This window comes from Ctenopharyngodon idella, chromosome 20 (assembly GCF_019924925.1).
Source record: "Ctenopharyngodon idella isolate HZGC_01 chromosome 20, HZGC01, whole genome shotgun sequence".
Classification (NCBI taxonomy): domain Eukaryota; kingdom Metazoa; phylum Chordata; class Actinopteri; order Cypriniformes; family Xenocyprididae; genus Ctenopharyngodon; species Ctenopharyngodon idella.
The window spans coordinates 19,622,438-19,632,744 of NC_067239.1; the positions used below are offsets into that span (position 1 = coordinate 19,622,438).

General features: G+C 35.4%; 2 protein-coding genes across 7 annotated transcripts; both read left to right on the forward strand.

Moving 5' to 3' along the window:
- katnbl1 (katanin p80 subunit B-like 1) lies at positions 1-4,569 on the forward strand. 6 transcript variants are annotated; one of them, XM_051876060.1, is made up of 10 exons: positions 1-52; positions 1,215-1,342; positions 1,762-1,799; positions 1,931-2,207; positions 2,418-2,533; positions 2,846-2,896; positions 3,013-3,102; positions 3,639-3,743; positions 3,837-3,933; positions 4,028-4,569. In XM_051876060.1, the coding sequence occupies exons 1-10, from the start codon at positions 16-18 to the stop codon at positions 4,058-4,060; spliced, it is 972 nt and encodes a 323-aa protein (XP_051732020.1). In that variant the 5' UTR covers positions 1-15; the 3' UTR covers positions 4,061-4,569. The 6 variants fall into 6 exon arrangements, with proteins under 6 accessions (XP_051732020.1, XP_051732018.1, XP_051732022.1 ...); XM_051876058.1 differs by lacking the exon at positions 1-52 and adding an exon at positions 59-296; XM_051876062.1 differs by lacking the exon at positions 1-52 and adding an exon at positions 59-213.
- Positions 4,570-5,958: 1,389 nt separating this feature from the next.
- On the forward strand, positions 5,959-9,679 carry emc7b (ER membrane protein complex subunit 7b). The gene is made up of 5 exons (XM_051874157.1): positions 5,959-6,312; positions 6,628-6,747; positions 6,833-6,971; positions 8,324-8,404; positions 8,518-9,679. The coding sequence occupies exons 1-5, from the start codon at positions 6,086-6,088 to the stop codon at positions 8,662-8,664; spliced, it is 714 nt and encodes a 237-aa protein (XP_051730117.1). The 5' UTR covers positions 5,959-6,085; the 3' UTR covers positions 8,665-9,679.
- Positions 9,680-10,307: the final 628 nt, after the last annotated feature.

Sequence of the window (10,307 nt, forward strand, 5' to 3'; positions counted from 1 at the left end):
CCGCGCAGTTCCATTATGCCCCATCAGATGTCGCTAAACCTTCAATCCTCTGGTGCGTCTCCCATCCCAGCATTTCAAGTTTGTATTTATTTGAATGGTTCTTCCTTTCCTCGAAATCCTCTCAAATTACCGTTTCTTCCTGGTTGTGCATGGATATGCTCTCGGATATATAACGTGCTCTAGGATGCATAGACAACTTTACACAATGTTATGGTGGGTACTTAGGAAATACGATTGGCTGACAACGTTGTACAAGTTATATGTTTTGTACGTGCCAAGTCCTTGTTTGCTAGCAGGTGATTAGCCTGTTTGTTTAGCAACTAGCTATCTGCTGTGTTTTCATCACTTGCTTTGATATGCACAGGCTAGTGTGAGTGTAGACTAATCTCTAGACTGGTCTTTTGCAATTTAGTCACAGATTATTGACTGTTTGTCAAAATGTACGTTAGTTGACTTAATTAGCTCGCTAGTGCTAACAGACTTTAAACCTAAACAGCATCGTCATATCACTGGAGGCCTAAAGCTCCGTCTGACAGATGTCCAACAGACATTTACCAGGAATATTAGCTTGTTATTCTGAAACGTGTTAGTTAGGTTTGGTTCAAACGGTTCATAGAGTTGTTCTCTGACTCAGCGTAACGTGCTACGTGGTAAGACGTCCATTTGAAAATGACAAAGCTTCTCTTTCGTATGTGGTAATGAAATATGCTTTACAATAGCATGGTATTAATGATATTACGTGTATTTAGTGTTGTCTTGATAGGTTTTGTGAGACAGCACTGGCAAACACAGAACGAAATAATAATAATAATAACGTTCTCTGTAGGATTTTGTAACTAAAAAAACTAACCTTCTCAGAACGTTGCAGTTTTTTGTGACAACATAAAAAGAACCATACAGAACTTTTTCTAATGGTTATTTATAGGTTTAGTTTTATAATCTAAAAAAGTTCACAGAACGTTGTAGGAATCTTTTTTTAGCTGGTTATGATTAAGCCATATGCTACATTGACTACTGTGCCTGACTGTCTAACAATGGCGAAAGCTATACATTTTAAAGTTTCATGAAGATAAGTTGTTTGATTATAGTGTGATTATAAGCTCTAAAAGAGAAGCTACACAATCGAGGCTTTGAACAAACAGACTGCAGCTGTTTGCTTTAAAAACATCATGCATCCTGTGCCAGCTAATGTGTTGTTTGCCATTGTACTCTAGAGTCCCTTATTATGGCCACTGGAAGTCATGTTGGAAGTAATGCAGAAGTCCACAGGCTCAAGCAGGCCCAGCCCCATGATCTTCTCAAACGTATGGTTCGTTCTGGAGATGAGAAGAACATGAGGGAGGTAAGAGGAATCCATTTAAAAAATTGACAGTTGTTTGTAATATGCTTGGTGGGACTAATAGGGCTTAATTTTCGGTTTTCTAAAATAATTTTCAGCTTTTTAATGCTGGAATGCCCTACATGATCTTTGCCCCAATTTGCAGTCTGAACACATTAACACTAGTTGCCGAAAGCAACAGCTTCAACTATGATTCCATCCAAGTGGAGAATAGTAAACATGTTTGAAGTTGTTTTTATTTCTCATGTGTCTCATAGAAACGAGGCACGTGTTTCCGTGTGAGTTTATTGTTTTCAGAATGGCTTGAAAGTCTGGTAGTGTGTGATCCTCGGTCGTTTAGTGTATGATGCAAAAATATGTATGAGTCATGTAATTTATTTCAGCCTTTATTAATGCTAGCTTTGACTGTTATTTATTTTCAGGTGGATTATTCATTTAAGGACGAAACCGATCAAGAGAGGTATGTTTTTGGGCCAAATGCAAACTCAATGACATTTTGTGTTATTCCTTGTTTTGACAAGCTTACATGGGAAAATGACAAAAAATAAGTCATTTTTAAGGTATGAGCATGTTTTATCCTCCATCCCATAGATTTCCAGTGGGCCGTTGTGTGCACAAATACAGCAAAGCGAAGCGAGCGGTGATTAGCAAGAAGAAAACACGTCATTCCGCAGTGGGATCAAGAGTATGTCGGAGATCGCCCACCTCAAGTAGGACATCTGACATGGCAAACAAAGAAAATGAACTGACCTGTGCTGATGACGTGCAGGCTATTCTTTACAGTGACAACTGTGGGTTCCCCGTGAACTCAACAGAGGCCTCAAAAATGGCAGGAGCTGGCTCCAAGTACAGTGATTATTTCACTGAGGTGAGTTAAGCTAAATGCTAATATTTGTGCTGACTCTGTTTTTGTCATTCTAAGCTGGTGTTCTGGAAACTTCCCTGTGTTGATTCTTATTCATAAATGTCCACCTGTGATAATACTCTATCTCCTCTATTTTTGGGGTATCAGTCATGGCAAAGTGTGATCTATCAGAAAATTGTATTTGTATTTACTTAATTATGTGTTTAATTTCAGTTATCAAAGGACCATGAAGCAATGACTCATGTGCTCTTTGGAAGGAATCTCAGACTCAATGTTGCTTTGACTCTTTGGCGGAAAAATGCAAGTGAACTAGTGGCATACTTGAACAGGTTAGCAGTTTGACATTTACTGTAACTATGTTCAAAATGACAAAAAAAAAAAAAAATATATATATATATATAAAATACACACTACCATAATTTTGTTTAGAAAGTAATAAGTTAATTATTTAATTAAAAAAATCAACTAAACCTTAGTGTACAGTAGTGTAAATGAAATATTGCAAATATCTGTAGATTTGTTTTTACAGTATGATGAGTTGCCTTTTTTTCTTCACTTTTTTTGGCATATTTAAGCTTGCAATTCTACAGTTAGAGTCATCATTGGAATACCATGGTAACTAATTAACTTTTTTTTCCCAGAATACAAGACACAGGAGTGCTTGTTGACTGCTTGCCTGTCCTAACTAAAAGGTAGTGTATTTAAAACCTTTTCATAACATGTAAACTCAAAGTTTGTCATTGATGTTAGATAGACATGTTATAGGTTTGATAAACATGTTGTTTAATACCAGTTTTTCCCTCTATAGTCTTCAGGAAGAACAGCCGTGCATTTCCATAGGCTGTTGTGTTGACCTTTTACCACAAGTAAAAATGATTCTTAACGCTAAATATGAAGAGTAAGTATTTCGACTTTTTTTATACATGTATATACATATACATACAGTCAAACCAAAAATTATTCAGACACTAGATATAATTTTTTATATATATTTTTTTACTAGTGGGTGCAGGACACTATAGTTCGTTTATGTGAGGATCACAAAATAAAGTAAACTGTGACATATTATACCCAAAAATTCTTCATACAGTGGACTACCAGTAAAATTGATAAAAATTTGGGACCAAAAATTATTCAGACACTTTGACCTGACCATGTTTTGCTTAAGTGTTATCTGACATAATTAAGATTATTTTTTTCTGACACAGTTTAACTCTGAGATCTTGTCATATTTTATTCCCTTTTTTTAACTATAGTGAATAAACTGTAATAATGAATGAAATGTTAAAGGTGTCTGAATAAATTTTGGTTTGACTGTGTGTGTATATATATATACGTATTTATATATAGATGTATATAAATTTGTTGCTTTCTGTTGCCATTAAAAGTTCTGCCCAAATTAATTAATCTTTTAAACTGTTGAATTTTTTCCAGACACCTCATCGTAGCTTTACACTGGGTTCAGTCTGTCATTAAAAATTGGTGGTCTGAGCTTTCCACAAACAACATAAGCTTGCATGATGGCTGTTCAAATGACAGGTGCTGCATTTTTATATGCATATACAGAAATAAAATGGCAGAACATCTAATAAATGTTTGCTGGGAGGTGTAACTAAACATGTTTGCATCTAGCAGGAACGTTCAGGCAATGAAGGCAATGCTGCTTGAACTGTGGGAGGGCAAGAGTCACTTAAGCTCAGTTCCAGGAGCTGTAGGTGAAACTGCAAAGGTGAAGTGTTCTTAGTGAAGTAAAAATTAACAACTTTACAAAAATCAGTTTGAACTTTTTCCCTTACTGGTTCTCTCTTGCTTTTGTTTTGCAGGTAATAGAATCATATGTATCACAACTGCGCTGATGTATCAGTGTAGCACACTAAGGAGAAAACCACTACAAACTCTTGATGTATTTTAAGCTCTTTGATCGGCTTGGAGCTGGTGAATCTGAAGCTCGGTAGGCTGTGGTGAATTGGGGATAGATGAACTGAACAATTCAGACACTCCGATTTCAGCACTGGAGGAGGAACTCTTCCTGCAGGCACTGAATGACTGCTTCACATTGAAGTGGACTTGCTTAGGGGCACATAATCAACTCCATGAGACTCTCTGGAATCAGGCGACTCACTGAAGTGCCGAGCAGAAGTTTTAACTGTTGCACTTGTAGTGCTATGGTGTGAATCTGCTTAAGTGGATGTGATTGTGTAAATGTACCTTTATTAGATGTTTTTCAGTCATGCACTTGAATTGCAGGAGTTTTAAGTTATTAGTGTTTGTTGTCCATTGCCCGATCATGAATGGATATTTGAGTGTAATGTGTACATAGTGATTTTCTTTTAATGAACTTTCAAATAAATCTACATAATCTGAATGTTTTTTCCACCTTGAAGTTTATATGAAAACTTACATTTTACATACATGTTATTTATTTAACTAAGATAAGAAAAATTTCCCAACCATCTGGTGCAGTCACAACCCTAATCACAAGGGAAGTGAATTGAGAGGGAAAAAAAATTGTGGTTAATTGTTACTAAAAAAACGAGCTGTGCAAAATTTGCAGACAAAAAAATAAGTCTATATTTTAGTCTGCCTAAACCAAGAACGGATGATTGAGTTGTCGGTAGCATTTTGGGCCAAAAATAAGTTGCGTTCAAATTTATATTTTTCAGCAACAGTACAGTTTAAATATACTGGATTTTTTTCGTATTAGGTTTCAAATAATTTATCAAGTACATACTAAACTGGGTTTAAAATTTATCGTGAATTATGTCATGGGTGCAACAAACTGAACTGGGAGACAATGAAATACAAAATAAACAAATACAACATATTAAACAACCAATGTGTTCCTACATATGATTTTACTGGAACGATTAGGGGAATACCATGGTAACTAATAAACTTTTTTTCCCCAGAATACAAGACACAGGAGTGCTTGTTGACTGCTTGTTGTCCTTACTAAAAGGTGTATTTAAAACCTTTTCACAACATGTAAACTCAGAGTTTGTCATTAATGTGTCACTGTTGTGTTGACCTTTTACCACAAGTAAAAATGATTTTTAATGATAAATATGAAAAGTATTTTGACTTTTTTAATACATGTATATACATATACATACAGTCAAACCAAAAATTATTCAGACACTAGATATAATTTTTAATATATTTTTTTACTAGTGGGTGCAGGACACTATAGTTCATTTATGTAAGAGAGGGTTGCAAAATAAAGTAAACTGTGACATATTATACCCAAAAATTATTCATACAGTGGACTACCAGTAAAATTGATAAAGATTTGGGACCAAAAATTATTCAGACACTTTGACTTGACCGTGTATTGCTTAAGTGTTATCTGACATAATTAAGATTATTTTTTTCTGACAGTTTAACTCTGAGATCTTGTCATATTTCATTACCATTTTTTTTAAACTATAGTGAATAAACTGTAATAATGAATGAAATGTTAAAGGTGTCTGAATACATTTTGGTTTGACTACGCATACCAAACTGAACTGGGAGACAATGAAATACAAAATAAACAAATACAACGTATTAAACAACAATATGTGCCTATATATGATTTTACTGTAACGATTAAGGGTATTTAATATGATGGACATGATGAAAAATAATCGATGAATTGGCTTTTAAACTATTTATTCAGCATGAACTGTTCGAAAGAACGGATTCACGAAAAAAAGTCAGACTCCCACCCAAAAGCCCCGCCTCAACGATAATCACGTGTAACATGTTCTTCCGGTCTCTGCATTTATGATTTCCGCTTACCGTTTACTTCCTTCAGCTGAGACCAATACCTGTGGTTCATATTGACGCGTAGTGAAATATTGTGCAATATAATCGTCGTATATATCGTGTGACAAAGCACGATGCAATACATTAAACGTCTATTAGATGTATATATAGCGTTGCAGGCTCTGTTTGTGTTGTCATGGTGTTTTTCTGACGCAGAGCCGGGGCCTGTAGCAGGTTCTCAGTCGAATGGAGACCGTTTCAAAATTGAAGGACGAGCGATTGTTCCTGGAGTGAAAACACAAGACTGGATCTCCACAGCCCGAATCCAGGTGGAGGGCGAGGAATATGTTGGGTTTCTCAAGTGAGTCATATCGCAAGCCATACTAACGGCAAAACAGCCATGTAAATATGAATGCGTGTGTGCTCGGTTTAAAGCAACGTGTCTCAAAAATGACAATAAGAATCTCGATTATAATGATCTTGTTTGAAGCATTCTGTTATATAAATACGTCTCCCTATTCCTAATGTGTTATTGTGAAATATAATATGCAGGTTATATGTAATGTCATTACAGGGCATGATAAATTCAGATTGGATGGTCAAGGGTTTCAAAACATGCCTTTGTTAAACGAGGTTTTACCAAGATGTCAATTAACCACATCAATTTTCCTTCTAGGACTGATGGGAGCTTTGCTGTCAATGATGTTCCCTCTGGCTCATATGTGGTTGAAATCGTATCACCATCTTTCAGATTTGATCCTGTTCGGGTGGACATTACCTCCAAAGGGAAAATGAGGTAGCTAACAATCCTAATTCTTCTACCTTCTAACATGTCGATTCATGAACATCTCTGTTAATATCAAGTTGTTGCTGAACCACAGGGCACGCTTAGTGAATTACATCAAAACCTCTGAAGTTATTCGACAGCCATACCCTCTTCAGATCAGATCCAGTGGTCCACACACATACTTCATGAAACGGGAAACCTGGGGGTGGACTGATTTTCTGATGAACCCAATGGTATGATCATATGATTTCAGTGTTTACTTTTTCTACAGATGCGTTTGGTTGTACTTTTTGTGATTTGACTGGAAATTACACCCAGTCGAGGTTTCTTTTGTTTACTTACTCTTTAACTATACATGTATTCTATATATATGTACATGAACTAACAATAAGCAATATATTCTTACAGCATTTATTAGTGTTAGTTCACCCAAAAATGAAAATTCTGTCATTAATTACTCACCCTTATGTCGTTCCAAACCTGTAAGACCTTCCTTCATCTTCGGAACACAAATTAAGATATTTTTGATGAAATCCGAGAGGTATACAGTATGACTTGTCCATAGACGGCAATATAATCAACACTTTTAAGGTCCACAAAGGTACTAAAGACATCATTAAAACAGTCGATGTGACTGCAGTGGTTCAACCTTAATTTTATGAAGCGATGAGAATACTTTGTGCGCAAAAACAAAAATGGCGACTTTATTCAACAATATCTTTTCTTCTGTGTCATTTTCATACGTTGTTTACGTCCAGCACTTTCAAGTTTTACATCATAACGTCGACTCATTATTGGCCAGCTCCTGCGTCAGCATCACACGCATGTGTCGTGCTGCTCACGTGTGTAGCTTTGCCCAATACTGAGCCAGCGTTCAGACAGAAACACGGAAGCCTTCACTGTGCTTACTGCTACTTAAGGATAATGACAGAGAAGAGAAGACATTGTTGAATAAAGTAGTTATTTTTGTTTTGTTTTTGCGTACAAAAAGTATTCTCGTTGCTTCATAACATTAAGGTTGAACCACTGCAGTCACGTCGACTGTTTTAAAGATGTCTTTAGTACCTTTCCGGACCTTGAAGGTGGTGATTATATTGCTGTCTATGGACGAGTCATATACCTCACGGATTTCATCAAAAATATCTTAATTTGTGTTCCGAAGATGAATGAAGGCCTTACGGGTTTGGAATGACATGAGGGTGAGTAATTAATGACAGAATTTTCATTTTTGGCTGGACTAACCCTTTAACCTTTGTCAATGTTAGTTAATAAAACTGTTCATGTTTGTTCACAGTGCATTAACTAATGTCAACAGATACAACATTTGATCCTAAAAATGTATTTGTAAATGTTGAGATCAACATTAACTTAGATTAATAAATGCTGTAGTATTTTTCATTCTTAGTTTATTTGTATCATTTGTTATCTAATGCAACCTTTAACAAATGAAACCTTATTGTTAGCAGTATTACAAATGCACAGAGCAATTTATAATAGTATGAATTATCTATGACACAAAATGGGTTGCTGATGGTTTCTAATACCTGTTGTGACTTCACTTTTAAAATGTTTTTGTTGTCCTTAGGTTATGATGATGGTCCTTCCCTTATTAATCATCGTCCTGCTCCCAAAGGTGGTAAATACTAATGATCCTGAGATGAGAAAGGTAATACAAAACATATTTACAAGTATTATATGCTAAACAGACATCCTCATCCTCTGTATATTTCTTTATTCATACAATTTTTTTTTTTTTTTTTTCTGTTTTTTTTCCTGCAGGAAATGGAGCAATCTATGAATATGTTGAACCCTAACCCAGAATTGCCAGATGTTTCTGAATTCATGACTAAATTGTTCTCCAAGGGCTCCAGTAAGTCTGGTGGAGGGAACAAAGGCAGCAGAAGTGTTGCTTTGAAGAGGAGGTAGTGCCGTGTACTTCGGATCATTTTGTCGGTTTTCATTAACACCATTTTACTGGTTTTCTTCTTTTTTTTTCTTTTTTTTTCTTTTTTTTTAAAGTATATGAACAGTTTCTTTTTCAACTGAAATGCTTGACAAAGCAGGACTGTGTTTGCACTGTGCTACTTTTCCACCCTTAATTGTCTTCTTTAGATGCATTGTTAATAATCAGATCATTTTAATCATGGTAATGATACACTGAAAACTATACATAACATTTAAAATGGAAAAGACCAGTAGAGATGGAGCAAGGCATGAATTCATCTTTGTTTTTAAATAAAAAATAGAGCTTAAATAGTATGTTTTAACTTTAAACGTAGAATGAGTGAAAGTAAAGGATTGGTCAAGATTCCAAGAGAGACTGTTAGACTGAGATATTCAGTTTTTCTGAAACATTTCAATATCTTGTCATGCAATTAACATGATGGTAGTCTATGCTTTTCCTGCTGCTGCATATAAGATTCATCACACAGATATGATTCCTTCTCATAATTAAGGGCAATGCAGTTTCACCTCCGTTACAACTTGAATAAAAGTGAGAATTAAAGATTTAGTAAGTAAAATTTAGCATATTGTGGCTGTTGAGTGCTTTGGGTTGATGCAATAGCTGCAGTTTGGCTGCACTGATAAAGTCAGATGCAGAAATTAGTACTCACTGTATGTAGTTGTTTTTGCTCAGTTTGTCACAAGCTTTCTGGGATATTTCAAAAGTACACTTAAGCTTAAGTATCGAGGAAAAAAATCTGAGGGTCCATCTTTGCAGTGACGCCTTGCGTGTTTTCTGACCAGCCCGAGGAGGTGACGTTGATTCCTATTGTTTCATAACTACTTGAAATAAAGCTTCTAGGTTATAATATTTACTATATCTTGTTGGGTTTGTACAAGACTGTGAATGAAGATGAAAAATGCGTAAGATTTAAGCTATGAAGTATAAACTTATTTAAACTGAATGGAAATAAACTTTGGTGGGAAATATCCTTAACATCTTGCTTATTTGTTTACTTTTCTCATCATGATGCTTGCATGTAAGATGTGTGTGCGGACAGTGAGATTTAGGACAACATTCATGACTGGTAAACTGTTGCAAGTATGTCAGACTCAGTGGGTAGTTGTAAAGCTTTAGTTTGGAAGAAGGAACCCCTGCCAAATCCAGACTGATGGAGTTTCAATTAGTTGGGTAAATGTCATCTTAAAACATTTATTTCACAAATTAAATGGCATTTCATCACAACACAAAGAGAGACTTATTAAACAACATGAATGGAAAACAGCCATTTCACATCATAAATCTGCTTATGTGATGTTTAATGTTCAAGCCAGTTGAGATTTAATTCATGGCACCACAAATAGGGATTTGTTTTCTATTTAAATGGTTAGTTCACCCAAAAATGAAAATTCTGTCATTAATTACTCACCCTCATGTTGTTCCACAGCTGTAAGACCTTCGTTCATCTTCGGAACAAAAATTAAGATATTTTTGATAAAATCCGATGGCTCAGTGAGGCCTGCATTGCCAGCAAGATAATTAACACTTTCAATGCCCAGAAAGCTACTAAAGACATACTGAAAACAGTTAACGTGACTAAAGTGGTTCAATCTTAAGATCGAAC

Excerpts from the sequence above, each read along its gene's own strand:
- katnbl1 (XM_051876058.1), top strand. The coding sequence starts at position 95 with ATGGTTCTTCCTTTCCTCGAAATCCTCTCAAATTACCGTTTCTTCCTG. Across the intron at positions 1,800-1,930 it reads GACGAAACCGATCAAGAGAG|ATTTCCAGTGGGCCGTTGTG; the intron begins GTATGTTTTTGG and ends TCCATCCCATAG. Across the intron at positions 3,934-4,027 it reads CTGTAGGTGAAACTGCAAAG|GTAATAGAATCATATGTATC; the intron begins GTGAAGTGTTCT and ends TTTGTTTTGCAG.
- emc7b (XM_051874157.1), top strand. The coding sequence starts at position 6,086 with ATGCAATACATTAAACGTCTATTAGATGTATATATAGCGTTGCAGGCT. Across the intron at positions 6,748-6,832 it reads ACCTCCAAAGGGAAAATGAG|GGCACGCTTAGTGAATTACA; the intron begins GTAGCTAACAAT and ends GCTGAACCACAG. Across the intron at positions 8,405-8,517 it reads ATGATCCTGAGATGAGAAAG|GAAATGGAGCAATCTATGAA; the intron begins GTAATACAAAAC and ends TTTTTCCTGCAG.